Source organism: Lissotriton helveticus, chromosome 1_1 (assembly GCF_964261635.1).
Source record: "Lissotriton helveticus chromosome 1_1, aLisHel1.1, whole genome shotgun sequence".
Taxonomy (NCBI): domain Eukaryota; kingdom Metazoa; phylum Chordata; class Amphibia; order Caudata; family Salamandridae; genus Lissotriton; species Lissotriton helveticus.
Window position 1 is genome coordinate 444,059,480 of NC_136057.1, and position 23,749 is coordinate 444,083,228.

At 44.2% G+C, this 23,749-nt stretch overlaps 1 protein-coding gene across 2 annotated transcripts in view; it reads right to left on the reverse strand.

Moving 5' to 3' along the window:
• Positions 1-23,749, reverse strand: part of RIBC2 (RIB43A domain with coiled-coils 2) — a 193,620-nt gene that overhangs the window by 168,562 nt on the left and 1,309 nt on the right. Inside the window, exons 1-2 of one of the 2 annotated variants that reach the window (XM_078673836.1) lie at positions 16,430-16,705; positions 2,039-2,120 (exon numbers count right to left, since the gene is read on the reverse strand). Coding sequence is in view for 1 of the 2 variants with exons in the window: in XM_078673835.1 (XP_078529961.1) it covers positions 2,039-2,120 (82 nt within the window). In the remaining variant the exon portion in view is untranslated. Of the gene's footprint in view, positions 1-2,038; positions 2,121-16,429; positions 16,706-23,749 lie in introns of those variants that run through there. The other variant, XM_078673835.1, reaches the window with a different exon arrangement.

The following is a 23,749-nucleotide window of genomic DNA, read 5'->3' on the forward strand; positions in this document are numbered from 1 at the left end:
AGTTTCCCTGCCAGTTCCTTTCTCAGCAATTATATTCACCATCGTGGGCTGGGAGTCAAATTTACAGCAGTTGCTAAGCTCCTCACAGAGGGACAGATGAGCCACAAGGTGACAAATGAGGCGGCAGCCGGCGGTGCAAGCAGGCAGCGCTGTCGGCCCCCACCATGATGATGTACAGCAACGCCTCTGCTTAATTCCTTCCAAAACAAACTCCCCGCTTTCGGCAGCAGGAGGTGACGTCACCCGGCAGGCGGCGCAAGGTATGAATTATCTGAGTGTGGCCCCACTGGCTGTGATGTTAGTAGCCTTTGCGCAGCCGCACTACCGTGCGAGAGCTGAGAGCAGTGCAGCAGACATTAACAATACATTGTAGCAGCCAGTGAGCTGCCCAGCAGCAGCCTTAGCTCAGCTACAGCACCAAGCCGGCAGGAGCAGCGCGCTCTGCCACACTCATAATATTACCATTTTAGGCAGCTCTTGGAAGACGCTCAGGCACTATGCAAATGCGTGACAATGCATTTCAGTGTGGTGATGCGGATCACCACACTGAAATGCGTTAGAGTCACGCCTGATGCCTGATACTTGGCAGGAGTGTACTTAGAACAGTGCAGTAACCGGTATTTTTCTTTGTCAATTAGGTTCGTAGAGTTCGATAGAACATATCATGCTGTTTAAATACGTGTGCTTGAACTAAATACGTGTGCATGAATTACAGTCAAAAAGTAAAACGTTGTTTCTTTTCCTTTTAATGCGGACATAAATATACAGTGCCCTTTAGTTTTTACTTGCAGTGTGATTTTTTTGTGTCTTTTATAGCTCACTGGAAAGTCAAACAGATATTTTTGGGACTGTTTTATTTTCAACCAGAAAACGTCTAACATAGAATTAGAGCAAATAATCAGCTAATTTTTCACATAGATGATGAATTACGTGAGCCACAAAGCGTTCAAGGAACCAGCCTGCAGGGAGACAGACAAACTGCTACATAGGTGTGGAGGAAGTTTCTACATACTCCTGAGGTTAAGAGAAAAGGAGCTAAGAGGGAACTGAATTGTAGGGCGAGCTGAACTTCTTGTTTGCAGGAGGTGAACTCGGTTTCCCTAAGCATGACTTGTGACAAAGAAGACTCATATGGTGATATGGTTTTTGAGCAAACGAATTGAAAAACATGTCACAGCCTTATGGATCTCTAAAATGATTTTTCCAAGGAAAATCACAGAATCCAATTTACCTTTAGGTTGACATTCATGAAAATCATATGGAATAGATTCCGTTTCTTAATTGTGACACACAAACATTTAACTTTTGATCTGTATTTAGGATTTTATATTTTGGTATTTGAGCAACAGGGAAGGGACGATTTTGTGCTTCAAGTATAAAGGCCAAGAACTTTACTTCGATTCTCTTTATGTTGCTTACTTTCCATTACACTTGAATGACGTCATGGAAGTGCTACATTTAAGACAGATATCAAATCCAACTATTATACTTCTCCATCAAGAAATGATTCAGGGCGAACTGAAGACGTCCGAATGTGTAAAACAAAGGTTTTGCTTGCATTCTCAGGTCTAATATTAAGCAAATTCCGGACTATAAACTTTTCAAGCATAAGTAATACAACTCTGGCAAAAACAAAGCTGCTAGGCAAAATCAATAAAGCCGTTGTAATAATACAGCAACAAATAATTTAGGTTAATAGAGCTGCTAATATTCATCTGCAGATGCTAAGGCAGTGTGGACAATGTTTCACATACAGCAAAACACAACCAGGTGCCTGTGTGTAATCTAGATTGAGACACTGCGGATTTCATATTTTGTAGCATCCCTTATTAAAAACGCAATGTAAGATGATTGACTTGTTATAGGTCTTTGAGCCAATCTCTTCATGTCCCTTCTCCTCTGGTCAACATGGATAACTATAGTGCACATGTGTAAGACTTGGTAGTCAAGGGATTCCTCAATGTCTTCGATGGGGAAATACTAATAACATGCTAGGACGGAAATGAAGGTACTATGCCAGGATCATTTTATGACATACCATATAATTCATGCCTTTGTTTTTCATTTTGCTTTAAAATGTTACAGTCGTTCACCTGGGCATCCAAGGCTGCTTTGTCGACCTATTTAAATGAAAGAAAGCTGTTAAAATATTTACAATCTTTTCTAAACCATATGGTCATAATTGTAGAACTGTATGTACTTTTACTGCAGGCGTAGTCACGATTAACTGTGATTTTTCAGCAACATTATTTGGAAAGTAGGAATTGTGACCATCCAGTCTGCTACAGCACTGTCACAAGGTTGTTCATGCTGGTCAGGTGCCCTCCGCCAGCTTCTTTTTTGTATATTTTCACACTATTGACCTTTACGTGGGCGGAAAATTGGTGCATGGTGCAGGTCCATCTTAACTTTACAAAACATTGTGGGCCTAGATGCCCTTACAAATTGTAATTACTTAGGTGTGTTCCTGAATTGATGTACACAAATGTACGTAAAAGAATAGAGTAACTCTTTCTCGGGTTAAGGGATCTAGAACTGATGAAACTGGTAAGAAAGTAGAGCACTAAATAAGTCTTCCTTTTCTTCCATTTGCTATTTATTTTCTATTCCACGGTATGATAATCATCCCCTCTTTTCACACTCTCTGGATTTCAATTCCTCTTGAAATCATACCCTCTACAACCCTCATGGAGCTCAGCCCTTTTCCTTCTGCCAAAACGTCAAGCTATACTGTCTGACAGCCACTCAAACATTTGTGGAACCTCATTGGTTTAACACTGGGATAAACATCATTGTGGAGACCGTAGAGACCTAACATTTTGGCCGATGCCCGGTGGAGCTACTTGATAGCTGTAGAGGAGATGGGCTGTGGACTACCCCTTCGTCACCTACCCAGCCGGACGTAGGACAGACTTCACTTCGTCTCTCTGTTGTACTCTCCCTCCTACCCCTTTACTCCACCCACTTTTCCCTTTACGCTCCATTTATCCCTTCTCATTGCTCTCTTATTTTTTTTCTCATTGAGACCTAGCCACTTGACTGATGCCCGGTGGAGCTACCTGATAGCTATAGAGGAGATGGGCTGTGGGCTTCCCCCCCAGCCGCCACTTACCCAGCCGGACTTTGGGCAAACTCTCCTTCGTCTCTTCATCCATCCTTTCTCCCTCCTACATCTTTACCCACCCCCTTAACCTTCTAAGCTTCATTCACTCCATCTTCCGACGCTCTTGAAATGTTTTCTCGTAACTGATGTAACTTGTAACTGATGTAATTTTTTAACTTTTGTTCCTTATGTAAAGTGCTCTGATCCCTTCGGGTCTAGCCAGCGCTATATAAATCTCAAATAAATAATACTCATCTTGGTAGTTATGGAACAGTAATGCTTTGAAAACATTTTTGTAGATGAGTTACAAAAGCACATCAAGTGCACTGGATGGTTGTTTCAGTGCTGGGGACTTGGACAAATAAAGATCTCGTCTCTCTGCCTATGTCCTAAGAGAGGGTTTTTTCGAAATGATTTAGGTGTTTTGGGGGGACTCTGTTTACAGAGGTGGGATTGGTATCTCTGGATTCACACACCCTAAGATTTAATTTAACATGTACTACTCTTACATGAAGAGGTTAGGCATTGCTGATCTCTTTTGAGTCGAGCTTAGCTAGGAAATCATTAAAAAAACGACATTTTAATAAAACCTTAGCCTACACAAATTTTTTCTGGTTGGGTTAGTAGAAGATGCCCAGCTTCAGGTATATAGCAGTCCCATATTCTAAGTAAAGACTCTAAGGGGGGGCAGTTTGAAACTCATCCACCTCATCAGGGGTGTAGCGAGCCCCCCCCCCCCCAGCAGCAGGAGCAAGGAAAAACAAAACAACACCTGAGTGAATAGAAGAGGGAACGCAAGAAGGAATATCGAAAGAAAGGGTCAGGAGAAGGAAGTATTGATGAATGAGTATGTGGGTAAAGGAGTGGATAAAAGGTCGAGTGAATGATAGGTGGATGAACAGGTGAAAGGACAGCACGGTAAAGGATGGGTGGATGGATGAGTGAGTGAGTGAATGGATAGGTGGATGGAAAAGTGAAAGGATTGCAGAAAAAAGGGAGGGATGGATGAGTGAATGGATAGGTAGATGAAGAGGTGAAAGGATGTCAGAGTAAAGGGATGGATAGATGAAAGGATGAAGTGATAGGGAGAAAACGGAAGTTAAAAATGTGTGATGAATCGAAAGAAGGAAAGAAAGAAGGAAGGAAATGGGAAGAAAAGCAGAAGGAAGGAGTTGGGATCAGGAAAGAAGGACATTATTGAGAAAGAAGGAAGAGAAGTGCCAAGGGAAGAAGGACGTGGAATGAATGAGGACGAACAGAAGCTAGGATGGAAAAAAAGCGGCATGGATAGAGGTGGTGAGGAAGGAAGAACGTAAGGAAAGAAATTAAACATGTTACCCAACTCCATGGCATTCATTTTTCCGACCTCAGTAAGATGAAAGGCTGAGTGAATGCACTAACATTCAAATCTATGCTCATGAGGTCAAAAACAGATTACTCTGGATATATTAACCCACTGAACAACTAGATGCCGCAAAGCATGTCTTGAAATGAAAGGAAAACATAGAGGTAACATTGCCGTTTGTGTCACCCGATACCTCCCACGAGGCAAACAAAATAGTACGAGGAGTTAAACAACAGACTGAACTGAAAACATGTTCTTAAAAAAACACTGCTGTAAATTGAGCATGCCTTCTTAACAAACCTCTCTATGGCAGCTAACAAGCTAACGGTGCCATAGCAAATAAATGTCCCTAATGCAATCATGACGAATGGGCCACAGGCAATGGCCCCTTCATCCCCGGGAAGAGACCACTGCACCTGCTGAACTATGAATAGTTACACTCCTGGAACTCGTCATACTGTCAGTATCCCTTCTCCTTCTTCTTATCCCACAGAAACCTGCAGCAGCACATGAACCACAGGAAAGCTCCGTATACAGCACCAGGTACATGGACCTTTCAGAGCGAGAGCTGTGGCACATCTCTGAGAGGGCCCTTTCAAAGCCAGACTACAGTACTCTAGAAGCTGTAATCCCAGGGTCTCATCCGGATTGTGGTGCCCAATCCTAGTTATATTACCTTCACTTGCATAATCTCACTTGGGGAGTCAGATTTTATTTATCATAAGCAAGGCTGTCGCTGCTGATCCAGAGAGGCCCAACTTCTTTATTCCTGACTGTACATGCAAGAGTTAACATGGCTGCTACCAGTGCTTTAAATGGAAAAAAAATGAGTGCAGGTACTGACCGAATTTAACGGAAAGGGCGGGGATTGGGGCAGGGCTAGGGGCGTGGCTAGGAGACAAGCATTTAATATGAGATTATCTTGGTGTGAAACTGTGCACAATAATGCAGCAACCGTTCTGCCATCTGTAGAGTATTCTTTTTGTCTATATATGAGTTGGTTGTTAAATGCATATAATTGCACAGGTGTTGCTGTGCACGCATACTTTTATGTCCACCGTTTACCAGCGTATGCCCAGGGCATTTGCCACACCATGGACATATTTCATTATTAAAATATTTAACTTGATCTCTAAGGTGCAAATGTCACTGATTAACTCAAAAAGGCTCACAAACACACACTTGCAGATATTCACAAAGGAGAACGCAACAAAATAAACACACAGATACTCACGCTCAATAAAACTGATGCACACAATCACGTTTCCACACAAGGTAGTACAGAATAGGAAACGACAATTGTATTTGTCCAGTATGTGATCGAGGCACAACTATCAGTGGTGCAGCAAGTGCAGTGGCATCAGCTGCACCAATGATTGTTATGCACAGTTCTCGGCTTGCTTACCTGAAAGCTTCCTACTTCTGGTTTACAACTGTGTAAGATTCTGACAATAAAGAGGTCTGCCGTCATGCCACCTAGAAGTGTCAGAATCTGACAGATCAATTGGAAGATAGCGATTTCTCAATAAATGAACTGCAAAAGCCACTTCAGTGGGCGCTGTGCTGATCTCTGGGAAGGCTGAGGCTGCAATATGGGTATGTCAGTGGAAGAATTGGCTCATGCAATGCCCTGCTTCCTCAAATCTGACCTACTGTAGGAAAGTGCCACTTTTTGACATGATTAGTCCCCAATTTTTGCTTGGAAAATGATGTCGTTTCAACTGGAAGTGCATAGGGTATCTACCAACCAGGTCCCCTGTGCCAGATCTCCTTCCCTAAACTGTATCTTCTGGTTCCACAATTGGAACACCTTTAGCTTACATATACGTCCCTAGTAAACGCTACCCCTGGTATCAAGGGCTTTGTGGTTAAAGAAGGTCCATAAGGGCTGCAGTACGAATTGTGCCAACCCAAGGGACTCCTCACCAAGCACATGCACACTGTCACTGCAGTCTGCGTGTCTTGAAGCGGACAAAACTGAAGATTCGACATGGCACACATCCCTGTGTGCCATGCCCATAAATTGCATGAGATATAGGTAAGGCACCCTTTTAGCAGGCCTTAGCCCTAAGGCAGGGTGCACTATACATCCTGTGAGGACAAATCTACATGAGCAGATATCCCCCTGTAATATCCCTGTTGATTCCTGGATATTGTAAGTGACCAGGGAAGCCATAGTAAATACATGGGCTGGACATTCTTCATTATGAGTTCCCCAGCTCCATGATAGCTTCACTGAAATATGGAATGTTTGGTACTAAACATCTCAGCATAATAAACCAGCACAGATTCCAGTGTCAGAAGTATTAAAAAGTGCACAAAAAGGACCCCATAGAGGGGTCCCCCGAAACTTACCAATCCTTCGTGTGGTCACCGACTGGCCTGAGCCAGCCTGCTACCACCAGAGAGTGTTCTGACATCATGGTTAAAGTGCCTGCGCACTCTGAGGCCGAGAACAATGACTTTCCTTGGTGGAGGCGTTCACACCGCCCCTGGTCAAGAAGAGCCATCTGTGGTGGGGAGCTTCAAAGGCCGTGTCATCTTTTTAATGTGAAGCCCGCCTCTCATGTTAGAGGGAGCAGGCCCCCTTCGTGTTCTCGCCCCCTTTTTTTTGGCGGGAGGACAGCCGGAAAAACTTTGAAAGAATAGGAGGTGTGCCCCCATCTGCCAACTCCACCCCTCAGGTGCTCGAAGAAGGGTGAAGTGCACTTTTCAGTGCCTACCATCTTGAAGATGGTGGGACTTATCTATTCAGGGCTTGGTCTATGTACACCTCCTACATGAGGTGGGCATGATAGAGGGTGTAGACACCCCAGGTAAGGAGGAAATTGGCTACTACCTGTCACTCCCTTGTAACACCCCTAAAACTAGTATTTAGGTGGCATCCCCAGGCCCTGGGCTTCAGTTCCTGATGACTTAAGAAGAGCCGGACACCACAGAGTTGCATCAGCAGAGAAGACCACTGACACCAACTGACTTGGCCCCAGCCCTACTGGCCTATCTGCAGCCTTTGACAATCCTGTGCCAAAAGACGACCCGTTCTGCAGCCCAACAACCTCCAAAGCTTGGGAGGACTACCTTCCTTCAACAAAGGTCAAGACCCCTGAGAACAGTGGACCTGTTCACCGAGTAACCATCTCCAAAAAAAGACTCTGATCTGTAGAACAGCGAAGCCTTTCTCCCGGTTACACCTTTGCACCAAAAGCTTCTGACCCGAGTCCAAGTGGACTACCCGTTCCAACAAGGTTCCCTAGCACTCCAGAGCCCACCGTGAGATTACCTTTCCTGGACTCCTTGATGTCGCTTCAGCTTCTGCACAGAGATCCCCTCAACCGTGACCTGCTCCTGTAAGCCATTTTAAATACCAAAAGGCACTCCTGAACCCGTCTGCCCAGGGTCTTGGTGAAGAGGACCAAAGGTGTCCCTATGTCCTCAAGCATCGCAACTTACTCGCCCAGCTACTGGTTTCCTGTGATGGGCCTCAGCTTGCAGCCTGTTTCCAATGTTGGCTGTCTCCATTGCTTTACATTTGGCCCCTGCATTGTGCCACTGTGTTCACACCATGCACCCGGCCGCCCCTGTGCTGCTAGTGGTGTGATGATGATGCTGAATTGGGTCCTGCCCAGTGTTTGCTTCAACCCCTAGATCCTGGCCCCCCAAGCCGCTGCTACTTAGCCGTAAGCAGCCTCTGACCATTGCCCCCAATCCTCATTTAATTGCACTGTGCGCTCGACCTCAAATTTGCATCCCTCACCCGACCGCCCCTGTGCCGTTGATGGTGCACTGTTGGTGCTAAACTGAACCTTGCCCAATATCTTAACTTCTGAAGACTGATCTTGTAAGTTGATGTTATCCAGACATATGCTTAATGTTTTTTTCATCTCAAAGGATAACATTGCAAAATCTAAAAATTGGCTTGTGTCCAGTTTTGAATCTAAAATTTATTTTTATCGAAAAACATATCTACCTATGTTGAAGTTCTGTGGTTCTGCAAAATAAATATAACCAGCTATTATTACAAGTATTATTTTTATACATTGGTCTTGGATTTATTTATCGTGTTTCATTTATTGCCACTGTGAGTACAACAAATGCTTAACACTACCCTCTGATAAACCTAACTGCTCGACCATACTACTACAAAAGGCAGCATTAGCATTATCAACTTTAGCCTCTGTAAAGCCTCTGGGGATCCACTGGACTCTCTAACCACTTTACCACATTTTGATATAGTATATATAGAGACAGCTTCCTACACATACGTACTCCACACTGACTGGGGTAGTAGTCATCCTGCAATCCAGAAGAATCAGTCCTGCCCTCGGCCTTCACGCTCGCGGTATGACAGAGTGAGCAGGGGGCAAATGTATAATAAAATGGTAATTACCATTTTAATAATTTGTTCATTCCTACTGCGTTCACAGCAGGTGGTGCAGCGCTCCTCTTCCCTTTAGGAGGAAGCGCCATTGGAGAGGCTACGGCACTCAAGGAACGAACGTTGAAAAGTGCCAGTACTTAGCATTGGTGAGTACTGTGCCATTTAAAGCACTACCTTTAAGAGGGTTATAAGTGGTGAGGAACAGAAAGTGCAGGACAACAGCAGTGCGGGCAGGGCACCTCACTTCTTTACATTCATCCCTCCCCCTTCCTTCTATGTTCATCTCCTCTTTCACCCAACCAAATCCATTTCCACTTATCATGGGAGCTCATTCCTGAGAGTTGCCATGTTCCCTGCTTTTCATTGATCTATGGGCAGGACTAACTTCCCACCCATGGACCCAGTACCCAGGTCAGTCGCGGTTATCATGCGAATACAGAGAATAGTGTTGGAGGGGCCCACAAAGGGAAGAAGCTCCTGAGCTGAAAAAAGAAAACAAAAGAAAAACGACTTTGGTAAAGGAAGAGGATTGTGTTGCGCTGCCACTAGCTTTAGTAAGGCTAGTGTAAGTACCTAAATGGGACTGTATTACTGACCAGCAGCACCAGCACTATTCATGCACCTGACGGTGGTGGGGGCTAAAGCCCTTTTTAACAAATGGTCGTGGCGCGCCTGATCGACAGTGCAGGGTCTATTTAAACCCTGTCCTGTTAATCACAGCTGGACGCAAGCCCTCTCAAACCCATACAGTCAGGGGAAATTCAAATGGGACACTAACCACAAGAGAGAGAGTCAGGGAAAAAAACTGCAACACGACTGTCCCCATAACAAAACAGTAAACATAAAAGAAGTAGGTTGCCAATGTTCATGCAATAAGCAACGAAAGCATGTTGATCGTGGACATCTAAATGTCATAAGTTATGTGAGAGCCTAGGAGGTCTAGAATGCCATGCATAATGAAAGAGGATGCCTCAAACACAATATTGTGTCATGCTTCTTCATAGGCATTCCCTCCCCACCCTGTTAAGATGGTATTACCAGGGCGGACTCAACATCTGCAAAGACTTTTGGTGGTAGGAAGGAGTTCTTTCATAAAACTTACAGGAAAAAGTCAGTATCCAGTTAGATTAAAAATACCTTCAGGTACCTCGGTTATCACCTTTATTAGTGAGGGACCTGAGATACTTTAAAATCAAAAAGACTAAGGACCCTAAAGAGAATAATGTCTCTAATCCACCTCACAATAGGCCAACATATTTCTGCCCACACAAAGAGCCAAATAGGACTGGGGCGTTCGTCAGGGCTGTCGGATCCTACAACAACAAAATAAGATGTCCCCAATATCCCTACCATCTAAAGAGGGAGTCCACCTAAAGTGTGCCCAAGTGAATCCTACCTGGGATACTCTCATGCTTAATTCATTATGTACCTGCAAGTGGAAAGGATAATACAAAGAGGAAAGTCACAAGAATAATACCTTATGAACGTGTGGCAGTCGTAATTTACTATTAACCAATTGCACACAATGGTGAATCACATGACTATAATCACAAGTCTCCTACGTGCTTATCATAAATAATCACCCAACACGTGCAAAAGATAAAACATATTTCATAGATGTGAGAGGGTAAAGGAACCAAAAAAGCCTTCTATGTTTAAAACAGGGTCATCTTGATGCTAACTATGGTGGAAACAATTCTACAAAAAAATCCAATGACTGTTTGCAATGGACACATCTTACCAGAATTCTACTGCACACTAACCTGTAGCCACTATGGTTAATAGTTAAAGCACCTGCTCCTTACTCTAGGTTATAAGGGATACCATAAGCTCTGTCAGAAGGAGGGGTGGTGGCCTTCGTAGTCCCACACTAGAAAAAAAGGAATCATGATAAAAAGGAAGAATAACATAAAATGAGCATAGATGAATATCTACCTGATATACAGAGGATAACAAAGGCACCATACAAATTATCTTTTCTCGTTGTTAGTAGTCAGGTTCCCTTCAGATTGTTGAGTAAAGACATAGGCTCAACAGTGTATGTAAGTCATAAGTCAGGGAAGCCGGCGGACCAGTGTGCTTCGTACTGACCGATATTTCTACTAAATGTGGAGGCCATGATGACTTAAACATGAGAGTATACCAGGTAGGGTTCACTTAGGCACACTTTAGGTGAACTCCCTCTTTAGTAGGTAGGGATATAGGGGACACCTTGTTTTATTGTTGTAGGGATCCAACAGCCCTGACGAATGCCCCAGACCTATTTGGCTCTTTGTGTGGCCAGAAACATGTTGGTTGATTGTCAGATTGATTAGAGACATTATTCTCTTTAGGGTCCATCGACTTTTCTGATTGTAACGTACCTCAGGTCCTCACTAATAAAGGTGATAACGAGGTACCTGAAGGTATTTTTAATATAATTAGATCCCGCCTTTGTCCTGTAAGTTTTATGTAAGAACTCCCTCCTACCGCCGAAAGTCTTCGCGGTGGTTGAGTCCGCCCTGGTAGTACCATCTTACCAGGGTGGGGAGGGGACACCTATGATGAAGCATGACACAATATTGTGTGTGAGCCATCCTCTTCCATTAAGGGTGGCCTTGTAGACCTCCTTATATCTCAGATGACTTACTACATTTAGATCTCCACGATCAACCATGCATTCATTGCTTATTGCATGAACATTGGCAACCTACTTCTTTTGTGTTTACTGAAATTCAAATGGTTGCTGCAGGAATCTTCATCAGCGTTTCCGCAAAAGGCTACTTCAGAGGCTCGGTGTGATTGTAAGCTCCGAAGAAGCAGAGCGGCATCTGGCCCACGATGGTATAGATACCTAACCTGAGCATGCCATGTGCGATCGGGGTATCGGTCCTCTTTCTGGCTAAAGAGGAGTTATGGTACTGGTGACAAGAAATTTCCTAACGGCCGGTACTCTGTACTGGTGAGCACTGGCCGATTTAAACCGCTGGCTGCTACAGATGGGAAGAGATTAAGATTTGTAGGGTAAAGCTGCAGACCTTGAAACTATGAAACAGTTTGTGTCTTGTCAGCAGCTCGACACCCTGCTGTTGTCTGAAAACCAATTAACCTCCTTGTTCCTAAACATAATGCATACCTACAGATCTATAGAATCTTCAAGAAGCATTGGCACCTACTAAATCTAGATAGCACGATGAATAAGCTAGTGACACAGAAGCCTAGCATTGTGTACAGAAGGGGTAGAACACTAAGGGACTCTTTATGCTCTAGCTATGTACCCCCTAAACAGGTTGGCATGACCTGGCTATCGACGAACCCAGATGGATTCTGCAAATGTGCACATTGTAATATGTACCAATTTGCATGTAATAAATTAAAGAACTTCAAATATAACACCAATACAACTTATCAGATTTGTCAGTTCATTAACTGTAACACGAGATATGTTGTCTATTGTCTACGTTGCATCTGTGGCCTAATTTATATAGGCAGTACTATTAGACCATTAAAAGAAAGAATTCAAGAACATATAAGGGCTATTAGGAACAATGATTGCAGTTACCCCTTGGCGGTCCATTTTAACACTGACCATCCTAATAGAACCTTGACAGGTTTGAGTTTCCATGACATTACTGAGATTAAGACTGCTGCCAGGGGTGGAGATGGGATGTTAATTAGACTAGATGGTTATCTATTATCAAGATAGCAACTCGTTTACTTAGAGAACATGGAGTTTGCCTGGAAACAAGCTTAACAATTGTAGCACCCTACAAAACTGTGACATCTACTGAAAGGATGCTAGTAATATTGATTGGGAATATGCTGGGACTTTTTTTTAAACAAATAGACTTGGTATTTTGTCACTGTACGCACTTGTATTATAAGATACATACTACCGCTGAGTTGTGTTGCATTAACTTGGGGACTGTGTATATTTGGAGGTAGAACTTTTAACAAAATGAGTGAAATTAATAGTTGATATGTTTAAAATTGATTTGAAAACTGTAAGCTAGGGCAATATATATGCAAAAAGTAGATGAGTACGATGTATGTAGTTACAGATAGAGCATTTAACAAAATGTATGATATTAATGATTGATATGTTTTAAATTGTTTCGGTAATTGTAAAGCTAGGGCGATACATATGTAAAAAGCATATGATTACAATATGATTTTTAAACATTGAGTGGTAATAGACTTGCTCCTCTACACTCTGAATCACTGGGCAATGCACTAACATCGACTCGGATTACTAACATGAAAGAACTGTCTTGTATATTATGTAAGACGTCAGAAACCATAACCTAAATAACGCCACTCTACTTCTATATGAAGTTCCACAAGAGAAGGCAATATTGAACACGCACCTACTAATATACTATGAGATATACTAAGCTGAACCTACATCACACAGTAATGGCCGCAGTGGGCTTTATTTCACTAGCAAGGTTTCTAGTTATTATAGTCCTTAGTCTATTATAACTAACAGATACTGACTAAGACGCCATGTGACATGACGTAGGACGTGGCGCCAACGTAGTTGCTTTAAAACGAGTACCGGCAACTGGAGCCGGTGTTGCATGTCAAATCCGGAACGACTGCCCTGTGAGGGAGTCTCGAATATAAAAGGTTAGTCTCGACGAATATTGCCTGCAACCGTTTGCGTTAACTAATTTTACCTGGGACTGCTTAAAGACTAGGTATTTTCTTTTCCTTTTCTTGCTTATTACCGAGTCCGATTTTTTACTTTATAATTGTCTACATGAAATAGATGAGATATTCCTTCTTACTGCCAAGCTTTCTATACTTGTTGAAATGTTGATAATACGACCTTGTAGTGCGCATACGAGATGGCTTTATATCTAGAATAACAAGATACCAATTTTTAAAATACCATACCCTAGCTTGGAGATTTTACAATCCTTGCTTCACTAACAACAACAAGTATACTCTTAGACAGAATGTGAATCTCGGTGTCTTTCGCCGGTTGCCATATGAGTTTGCGAAGACGAGCCATTATACACAGATAGAGATATTTAGAACAGAGTTGGTGATTTTATACTTAGTAAGGGAATATGTTGTAAATAGAAGCCTTGAGCCGGGTGTGTTATTATGGTTCCTTTATTAAAGTTAGTTGCAAGTCAAGTCTTCAAGATGATAATGCAAAAGATATAACGAAGACCCACCAGGAGTGACCTCCTTGTCACTCAGCCTGCCTGGTGACAACTGCCAGTTGAGCCCAGGCTAAGCCAGCAACACTCCATGATGTCACCAATCATTCTAGTGGTGACATCATGTGAGTCACAGTGAAATCCCATGAGCAGAAAAGAGACAGGCTAAATATAACACATCTCCTTTCTTTAGGGAAATCAAAAGGATGAAATTAGAATAAGTAGAATTAGCTTCAGTGTACACATCCATGTAAAAGTACACAGTACATTCTAAAACAAACCATAGAGATAAACGTACACAACACATTCTAAAGATAGAGCATTAAGATAACATTCGCACTACCTTACATCTTCAGGTAATCAGTAACAAGTCCCAAAGGTAATAACTAATCCCAAACACAATCAGTCCCAAGTCCCATCCCCTTTCCTTGGGAAACCCAAACACAAATTGGAGCCTACTTTGCCCTGCAACGGAGTATTCCTCTCCCCGTGAACCACACCTTGGAGTAACCATTGCTCCGCCCCCAATTTTCTAATGGGGTACTCACCACCCTTAAATCTAAATAACACTCTGCAACGTAACGGGGTACAACTCTTCCCGTGAACCACACCTTGGAGTAGCCACTGCTCCCCCCCCCCAATTTTCTAATTGGGTACTCACCACCCTTAAATCTAAATAAACCACTCTACACAGTAACGGGATACAACTCTCCCCGTGAACCACACCTTGGAGTAGCCATCGCTCCGCCCCCAATTTTCTAATGGGGTACTCACCACCCTTAAAACTAAAAACCGGAGCAGCACATTGTGCACCGTAACGGGGTACAACTCCCCCGTGAACCACACCTTGGAGTAGCCATTGCTTTGCCCCCAAATATGTAATGGGTTACTCTCCGTCTCCAAACAAATGATGGGGTACTCACCACCCCTGAACTAATTTTCAAATACCAGGGCACACAACACCCCAAGAGACACATAAAGTCCCACAACCGAGCTTTGAAGCATATAACTTCCAACACCAACATTACCATCTAAGGCAAACAGCACGGCGCTCTCCACACCCCAAAAACACACCACTCTACAAATGCACACCATAGTACACCACTCACTACTCACCACCATCTGCGTCAAAACACACCACCATGCCCAGAAAAACACACCACCATTTCCGCTACGACACATCAGCACCTCCTCTAAAACACCCTAAAATAAATTGCACAAGGCACACACCACCCCCGAAAATAAACAGCAATAAGGCACTAATCAGTACCAATTTACCACCGACCCCTCACTCAACCCATACGGACAACGAGACAAGCATTACAATGACCAGCAACATAATGCTAGAGAAAGTCTTGTGCCCCGGTGAGCGATCTCTCACCCGAGATTATCAAAGAAGTGCTGTCCTCCACATGGTAGCAGTGGTAGTATTATCGATAAAAGTACCTTAGTCAGTGAATCCCATGAATTGTCCATTAGATGGTAGGCACACACTAGACCAAAATGAATAGCCTCCAATCCTCCTGTTATCTCCCAAACACTGCTTGCATGTCGCTGAAAAGGCTCACTGTGTGCCAGTTCTCTCACCCATAACATTCCGATCATGCTCCAAAAGCCTTGTACATTACCCGAAGGATCATTAGCGTGGTGACAGTCCAAGCGAACGACTTCCAGCAGTAATCCAATGCAAATCAACGTCAGTGCCAAGATGGTGGCACGCATCCTACGTCGCGCTGGATGGCTCTGGGCACGCAGCTGCTCTAAACGTGCCAGTGCGGCACAACAGTGCACCATTACGTCACAAGTGGCTGAAGGAAGGTAGGCTTCACGCACTCCTCGCGCACTTCTCTTTTTTAAAATCAAGGTGACGGTTAAGCATTCCTCGCGCACTTCAGATTGCGTAGTAAAATTCATGTTGATTTAAACAAAGGCGACGTATGTACCGTCACTTTCTGCCCACATTACTTTCCGCTTGCAAACACAGCCGCTAATTATTGTACCAATGTGACTCACGGTCTTTACTGCTTCCAAAACAAATGCGCTGTAAATCCGAATGCCCCCACAGCATATTCTCACACAGTCGCTAAGTGCTGATAACGGTGCCTTTTCCAATTAAAAAAAAAAAAATTCCAGACGTGAGGGCGGCGCTAGCATTTGACAGAGATCTTTAAGAGGCAGTAACACCCTCGTACACCAGTTTTAAACGCTGCATGAGCTTTTCTGTTTTTTAAAACGGACATCTGCTTTTCATCTGTTAGAGAACACACAGCTTTAAAACGATATCACAATTCAGTAAGCCACTTCATAACAGCAGTATCAATTTTCTTGATACATCTTCTTTGTGTCTTGTACACAATAAACTTCGCCAGCTTTGACAAGAGATTAATAACATCAACTAAAACACCCTAGGGTTGCAGGCCGTCCGAATTACAAAGGACACTGGTGGGACTTACCAGGGTGCTTCTTTTCTCTTCTTTTTTTACCGTTTCTGTAGTTACTGTAATGATCTTCTTTTCTTTTAAATACTCGGACTCTTCACTTTTTGTTTCCTGCACGCTGTAGGCTCTTTGTCTTTTCTCCTTTTGCTTACACACTGTAAGTTCTTTCAAAATTGTCTTCCAAGAATGTCCAAAAGTCGCCAAAAATGTTGTAAATTATTATGGTTCCTTTATTAAAGTTAGTTGCAAGTCAAGTCTTCAAGATGATAATGTAAAAGATATAACAAAGACCCACCAGGAGTGACCTCCTTGTCACTCAGCCTGCCTGGTGCCAACTGCCAGTTGAGCCCAGGCTAAGCCAGCAACACTCCATGATGTCACCAAACATTCTAGTGGTGACATCATGTGAGTCACAGTGAAATCCCATGAGCAGAAAAGAAACAGGCTAAATATAACAGAATAGTGTGCCAGACAAATGGTTGGTGCGATTGTTTGCTAATACTTTTACGTTTTCTTTTCCTCACGGTTTCTAGGGGCATATCATTGCCCAAGACTATGTAACTACTAAAACTGTAAGTTTTCCATTTCTTTTATTTCCATTTTTTTTTCTCTGATCAAAGACTGTTTCTATTAACAGAAAGGTCCTTTTAAGTAGACTGTCTCCAACTTGTTCCTAATTAATACAAGCCAGGCTCTTAATGGAAAATAATTCCACAAAGAATGCACTGAGCTTTTGGAAATTTACATACAACTTATACTAGGAGGCGTTCTATGTCTTTTCTCTCGACATATAGATGTCTAGGTTAAAAACTGACCTAGAATAATTGACCGGAACATAATACAGTAAATAAAATAAACATACCAACTTTGAATATTACTTGTTTAGGATAGAAATAGGGTTATTAAACCGTATAAATAATGCGACACCATCTCTGTTCTAATCTCACAGAGCAAACAACGAGTGGACTCATACCAATTCAGACATGACGTGGTCTTCTGTTATAACAGAGAGACAAAATATACCTAGGTATTTTTTTTTTATCTACCAACATATATGGAAACTCTATGTCCTTGACTTTTAGGCTAGAATGTTCTAAGATTCTTTCTTTTCTTTGTCCTTGAGAATTCAATAGGGACAAATGAATCCCCACGACAAGACTTGGACATGCTTACATTACTGTTTGGTCGCCCATGCAAACAATGATTGAAGGCATCTATTTTAACAAGACCCACAGAATTGTTGGTGGGTTCCACCATATAACTCCTCATCAAATAAAATAGCTTCATCTTGGGCTATGAGCACTGCATGTTTTATATATTTTTCACTACCGGTTACTGCTGGTCTATTTGCACCTTTTCTGGTCTTAAACATATTCACAATTCATATCAACATGGTTGATCTTTTGATCTCCATGCTTATCTTTTACAATTTAAATTGCGATTTTCCTGTTTCCTCTGATAGTTTGAGATTTTATGGATATGCACAATGTAAATTATTTTTCTCATGGCATTATTTGCAGTTTTGAAAAAGTTTCTATGAAACAAAACATGTGTCCGCTGCCGGTTCAACGCTTGAAAGGAGGATTGTCACATCAAGCTGTTTAATCCTGATTATATTGTTACTGTTTTTTAACTTAGTAACTCAAGATTTTGGCATATATTCTTAATAAATTGATACGGCAAGAACAATATTGATGACCTGCTGGTACTTTTAATTGACTTGCTTAAATAACTTTTAGAATCAATATAAAATTTAATAGGAGTACCGAGGTTTATTTCTGCATAATGCATACCTACTCAGCCCCTTTTCCACAGAGCTTTTATGTCCTCATGCAAAGTTATCGATATAGAATACTGCAAAACAAAAAAAAAAAAAACATGATGTGCTGTGGTTAAATGAACTTATTTACCATCTCTTGCAACCCTGCCAAGTCCCAAGCATTGCGTGGGAATCTTGGGCCCTTGTGGGGGTGCGAGAAAATAACTGAAATGTGTTAGGATAACACGAGAGCTGTCAGTGATTACTCTATGCATTCGTATCTTTATATTTATTTTGTAGTGTGAGACCTAATAAAACCCCTTTGTTCCGATGCCCATGTATCTTTTAGTGCCTTCATACCACCTCACGTGATCACATTCGACGTGTACTCTTTGTTGTGAGCAAATCAAATATTAATACTAATGAGAAAACTGAGACTGATTAGAATTCTATTCAAAGTCACACAACACTCATTCTCTCAATAGTAATCGCTGATAACAGTGTACAGTTAGACTTTTATCGGTTAAATGATGTGTAAATATAGTAGTTGCATCTTAATTTTTTCACAAAACTTAAAACAAATATGGATGAATAGAGATAAAAATAACCAGAAATAGTTATGGATAAATACTGACGGAACTGTAAAAAAAAAAAACGGGAGCCTTTTTTTTATAATATAAAACACGTTGACATAGCTATGCTTTATTTTGCGTGTAGCTCATTCATAACTCAACGTTTAAATAAAGTACCTAGACAATTTTAAAATGTACACTAGTTGAAGTGAAAAGTAAAATAATCGGAATTTTTTAAAAATACGCGTGTTTGAATATTTAATTAGAAACATGCTTTAACATATAAACCTGTATTGGGAAATCTCCAGTCAGATAGCCCCCTGTAGAGTGTGCATTCTAGTTTATGCACGTCACGTCAGACGTGACGTGCGGCGGCCATGTGGGCGCGCTGCGCGCGCATTGCTCATTGCGCGCCGGGGAGAACACAGAACGGCAGCGCCGGCCGGCGCTCCTCTATTAAGCTCGTAATTTACAATATAAATAAATATACTTACTGGAACATAACAAGTAGTCCTCCAGTTATTTAAACCTACAACTTTACAGTGGCGACGAGGTCGGGAGGCTCCAGCTGACCACCCACGTGGAAAGAGGAAAAAAAACACGGACCCCCACGTGGACAGCAGCAGGGTAGGCAACCCCACACACACTACCACAGCAGGATGCAGAGCTGCCCCACATAGCCCACATTGCAGAGGGTTCATGGGAAGGCACAGCTGAGCCACCACACGAGCGGAGGAGCGTGGCAGTGCCACAGTCAACCAAGAGGCGGCGAAGAGGCCGGAGAGGCTGCAGCACGCCCCACAGGAGACGGCCCACGGTGCAACCCTTACCACCACGCCGGGCCCTGGAGGTACAGCGCTGGCTACCAAAGAGGAGGAGGTGGGGACTAGCACTGAGAGTCCCCTGGAAGACACCACCACAGAGGTGAAGGACAGCACCCCAGGGAGTCCCACCAGCAGGGACGTCAAATCGACAGCGAGCAGGGGGGTGAGGATGAGCACGCCAGCAGGCTATGCGATTGCGCCGGTGCACTTCCTACCGAAACCAGGGGACCCCCTGATGAAGTGGGAGGACTGGAAAGAATATATCGACAATTTCATAGGGGTCCTGGAGGATGAAAATGAAGAGTCGTTCACCCCCCAAAGGAAGAAACGGATCCTATTACTGAACCTGGGCCCGGAGGGTCTCAGAATTTACAAGAGCCTGGTGCCCAAAAAGAGGGACGATGCAGACAAGGATGTATATGCACACGCATTGGAAGATTTGGACGAACGTTATCGCCCCACTATATGCGTATCAGTGGACAGGTTTAACTTCCAGCAGAGAAGACAACGGCCGGGAGAGAACATTGAGGAATATGTAGCGGCTTTGAGGAAGCTAGCTGCCCCGTGCAAATACGCATTGTGGGAAGACGAATTCATAAAGGACCAGATCGTGATGCATACCACTAGCACAAATGTCCAGGACAAGTTATGGGCAAGCGGCGACACCACACTCAAAGACGTAATGGTCATTGTAAAAAGGGCGGAACTCGCACGGAGATGTGCCGATGCGACAAAGAAAGACATAGCGCCCCCAACGATGGTGAACAGGATTCAAGAGGGAGACCACCGGAAAGACCAGAGAGGCAAATAACCGATGGCCAGAGGAACCAACAGATGGCAAGGGAAACAAGCAGGCAATGAAGGCAAGAAATTGTGCTACAGGTGCGGCAGTTGGTCCCACGACGCACGTGATCGAAGATGTCCCGCGTTCAGAGCTAAGTGCCTACACTGCGGTATCTTGGGCCACTACGAAAAGGTGTGTAGGAAGAAAAATCCCAAGGAAATGGTGAAAAGCATAGACCAAGGCTAAGAAGACCTAGAGGAGATCGCAGAGGAAGAGGTGATCACAGTCTTATGTATATACGACCAAGTACTAAGCGTAGAAGGGAAGAAATCCACGAAACCCATTCTGGACATGTCTATGGGAGGAATCACCATCACGGTAGTGGCAGACACCGGATCCCCTTTCACCATTGTCCAGAGAGCAGTGTGGGAAGAAATGTTCAGACCCAAGTTGGGCCCAGAGCTGGAGAAACTAGACATTCGGCCGGTCACTTACAATGGCGACCGCATTCCAATGATGGGGTTCCGGCGCTTGTTGTTTGAATTTAGAGGCCGATCAGCGTGGTGCAAGCTATATATAGCGGAGAAAGGACCCTCCGTCCTTGGATGGCTGGACCAGGGTGACTTGGGGATAAAGCTGGATCCAGGTGGAAAGGAACAAATACTGCTCGCAGAACAAGAGGAATGGCCGGACCTGAATAAGTGGAAGGAGAACTACCCAAAAGTGTTTGGAGGCACGGTGGGACGGATGGAAAAGTTCCAACACAAGATCGTGCTCAAGGAAGGGGCCATACCGGTAGCTCACAAGGTGAGAAACGTGCCGATCGCGGTACGAGAGGCGGTCCAGAAGGAACTTCAGGAGTTGGAAAAGAAGGGGATAATAGAACCGATAACATGTGCGGAATGGTTGGCGCCCCTGGTGGTCGTGATGAAGCCCAATGGGAAGGTCCGGCTCTGCGTGGACCTGAGAGAACTGAATAAGAATATAGTGGTGGAGAAGTTCCCTCTCCCCAGAATTGAAGAAATGTTGGCCAAGACCAGAGGAGTGAGGTGGTACTCCACTATCGACTTGACATCAGCCTATCACCAAATAGCACTCCACCCGGACAGCAAAAGTCTCACCTCTTTCATCACCCCGTTTGGTTGCTACCAATTTTGTCGCATGCCGTTCGGGCTGGCCTCGGCGGCTGCAGTTTTCCAGAAGATGATGCACCAACTATTCAGAGACTGCAAGGACGTCCAGTATTTCCAGGACGACATCCTGGTGATGGGCCGAGACAAGCATGATCATGACCGAAAGCTGGAACACGTGCTACAGACGCTGGAAACAAAAGGCCTTACAGCGGAGTGGGCGAAGTGTCGGTTGGGACTACAGTCGGTAACGTACCTAGGACACGAGATTGGACAACAGGGCGTTACACCCAAGTTGGAAAATGTAAAGGCCATCGCTGACGCTCCACCACCCAAAAGCAAGGAAGAGGTCAGGTCATTCCTGGGGATGGCGGAGTATTACAGCAAGTTTGTGGTCCACTTCGCCTCAAAGACCCACAACATGAGGTTACTGACCAGGGAAAGCACCGTGTTCCAATGGACACCGGAAGCACAAGCTGAGTTTGAAACGATCAAAAGGGATGTAATAGGAGCCGTCCCCCTCCAGGGCTACGATCCACAAGGCACCACTGTACTGACGACGGATGCCAGCGACAAGGGCCTGGGCGCTGTGCTCATGCAAGACAGAGGAAGAGGAGAAATGGAGACAATCAGTTTTGCGTCCAGGGCACTGACGGATACAGAGAGCAAATACAGCGTGATTGAGAAGGAGATGCTGGCGGTTGTGTGGGCCATGGCGAGGTTCAGGCAATTTCTGTGGGGAACACATTTTTTACTCAAAACAGATCACAAGCCATTGGTGAAGGTGCTGACATCGAGTGGACACGCCAGTGCCACTCCCCGAATATCCAAGATGTCACTAAAGTTACTCGAGTTTAGGTATGACGTGGAGTACCTTCCCGGGAACCGGAACCGAGTGGCGGATTTCCTGAGTAGGGCGGCCGCCATGGAACCAGGAGAGGAAGACCCTGCAAGCAAAGGAGAGTTGGTAGCCCTTATAGAGGACCAAGAAAGGTTGATAAGCTTACAAGAATGGTCAGAGTCCTATGAGGAAGACACGGACATGCAAGAAGTAAAAGAGAACATTGTTCAAGGATGGCCTGAGAAAAGGAATGTGAGGGCGAGCCTCAAGCCGTACTTTGAAGTCAGAGAGGAACTGTCAGTAGGGGACAAAGGGGTATTCATCTACAGAGGAGACAAGGTGAACCCCCCAGGAACCTCACCTCGAAACTGTTGGACCTGCTACATGAAGGACACCTAGGCATAGGAAAACTAAAAGCAAGGGCAAAGCAAAACTACTGGTGGCCAGGCATGGACATAAAGGCTGAGAGGCATGTCAGGGAATGTCCACAATGTCAAAGAGCAGATAAGACCTTAAAACCCTTGAGACCAGCAATAGGGAAGTTTGACCCTCCCGCTAATCCATGGGAAGAACTATCGATAGACATTTTGGGACCCGTCCTAGATGACCAAGGCATGCAGAAATACGTGTGTGTACTCATGGATCGATATTCAAAGTGGCCGGAGGTGAAAATAGATGAGTCCACGGACACAGAAAACATCATAAAGTTCCTGTCAGAGACTTTCACCCGGGAAGGAATACCCAAATCGATCTTAAGTGACAATGGGCCCCAGTTCACGTCGGAAAGGTGGAGCAAGTTCATGCAAAGGAATGGCATTACTGTCAAGCACACGGCGATCTACCATCCGGCCGGTAACGGCCTAGTGGAGAGATTTAACCGGGTAGTGATGGGAGCCATCCAAGCCGCCATATCCAGTGGACAGAGTTGGGAAAAGGCGTTAGAGAACATGGTGTGGGCGTACAGAATAACCCCCACTGGCACGGGGTATAGCCCATTCCAAATATTGAGGGGACGTGAACCCTTCACCCATGACAACAGGGTTTGGAAGGAAAAGGTCGTCACCAGCGAATGGTCCCCTGCAGTGGTGCGGGCCAACCTGGAAAGAGCACAGACAATTTACAGTGACCACTACAATAAACGGAGGAATGTCAAAAGTACAGGATTGGAGAAAGGAGAGTGGGTGAGAGTAAAGTTGGCCACTCTACAGAAGAAGGGAGACAGCAAGTACAGCAAGCCGATGCAAGTTGTGGAGGTGTACGATCGAGCCGCTTTGCTGAGCGATGGAAACGTGTGGTCCCAGGACCGGATGGCTAGGTGCAATAAGGTTTTGGGCTGGGAGCAACATGGAACTGAATGGGAAGACATGGAAGGTGCGAACGTGGAGAAGAGACAAGAAGCCGGTGAGCAGCAAGACAGAGTAAGGG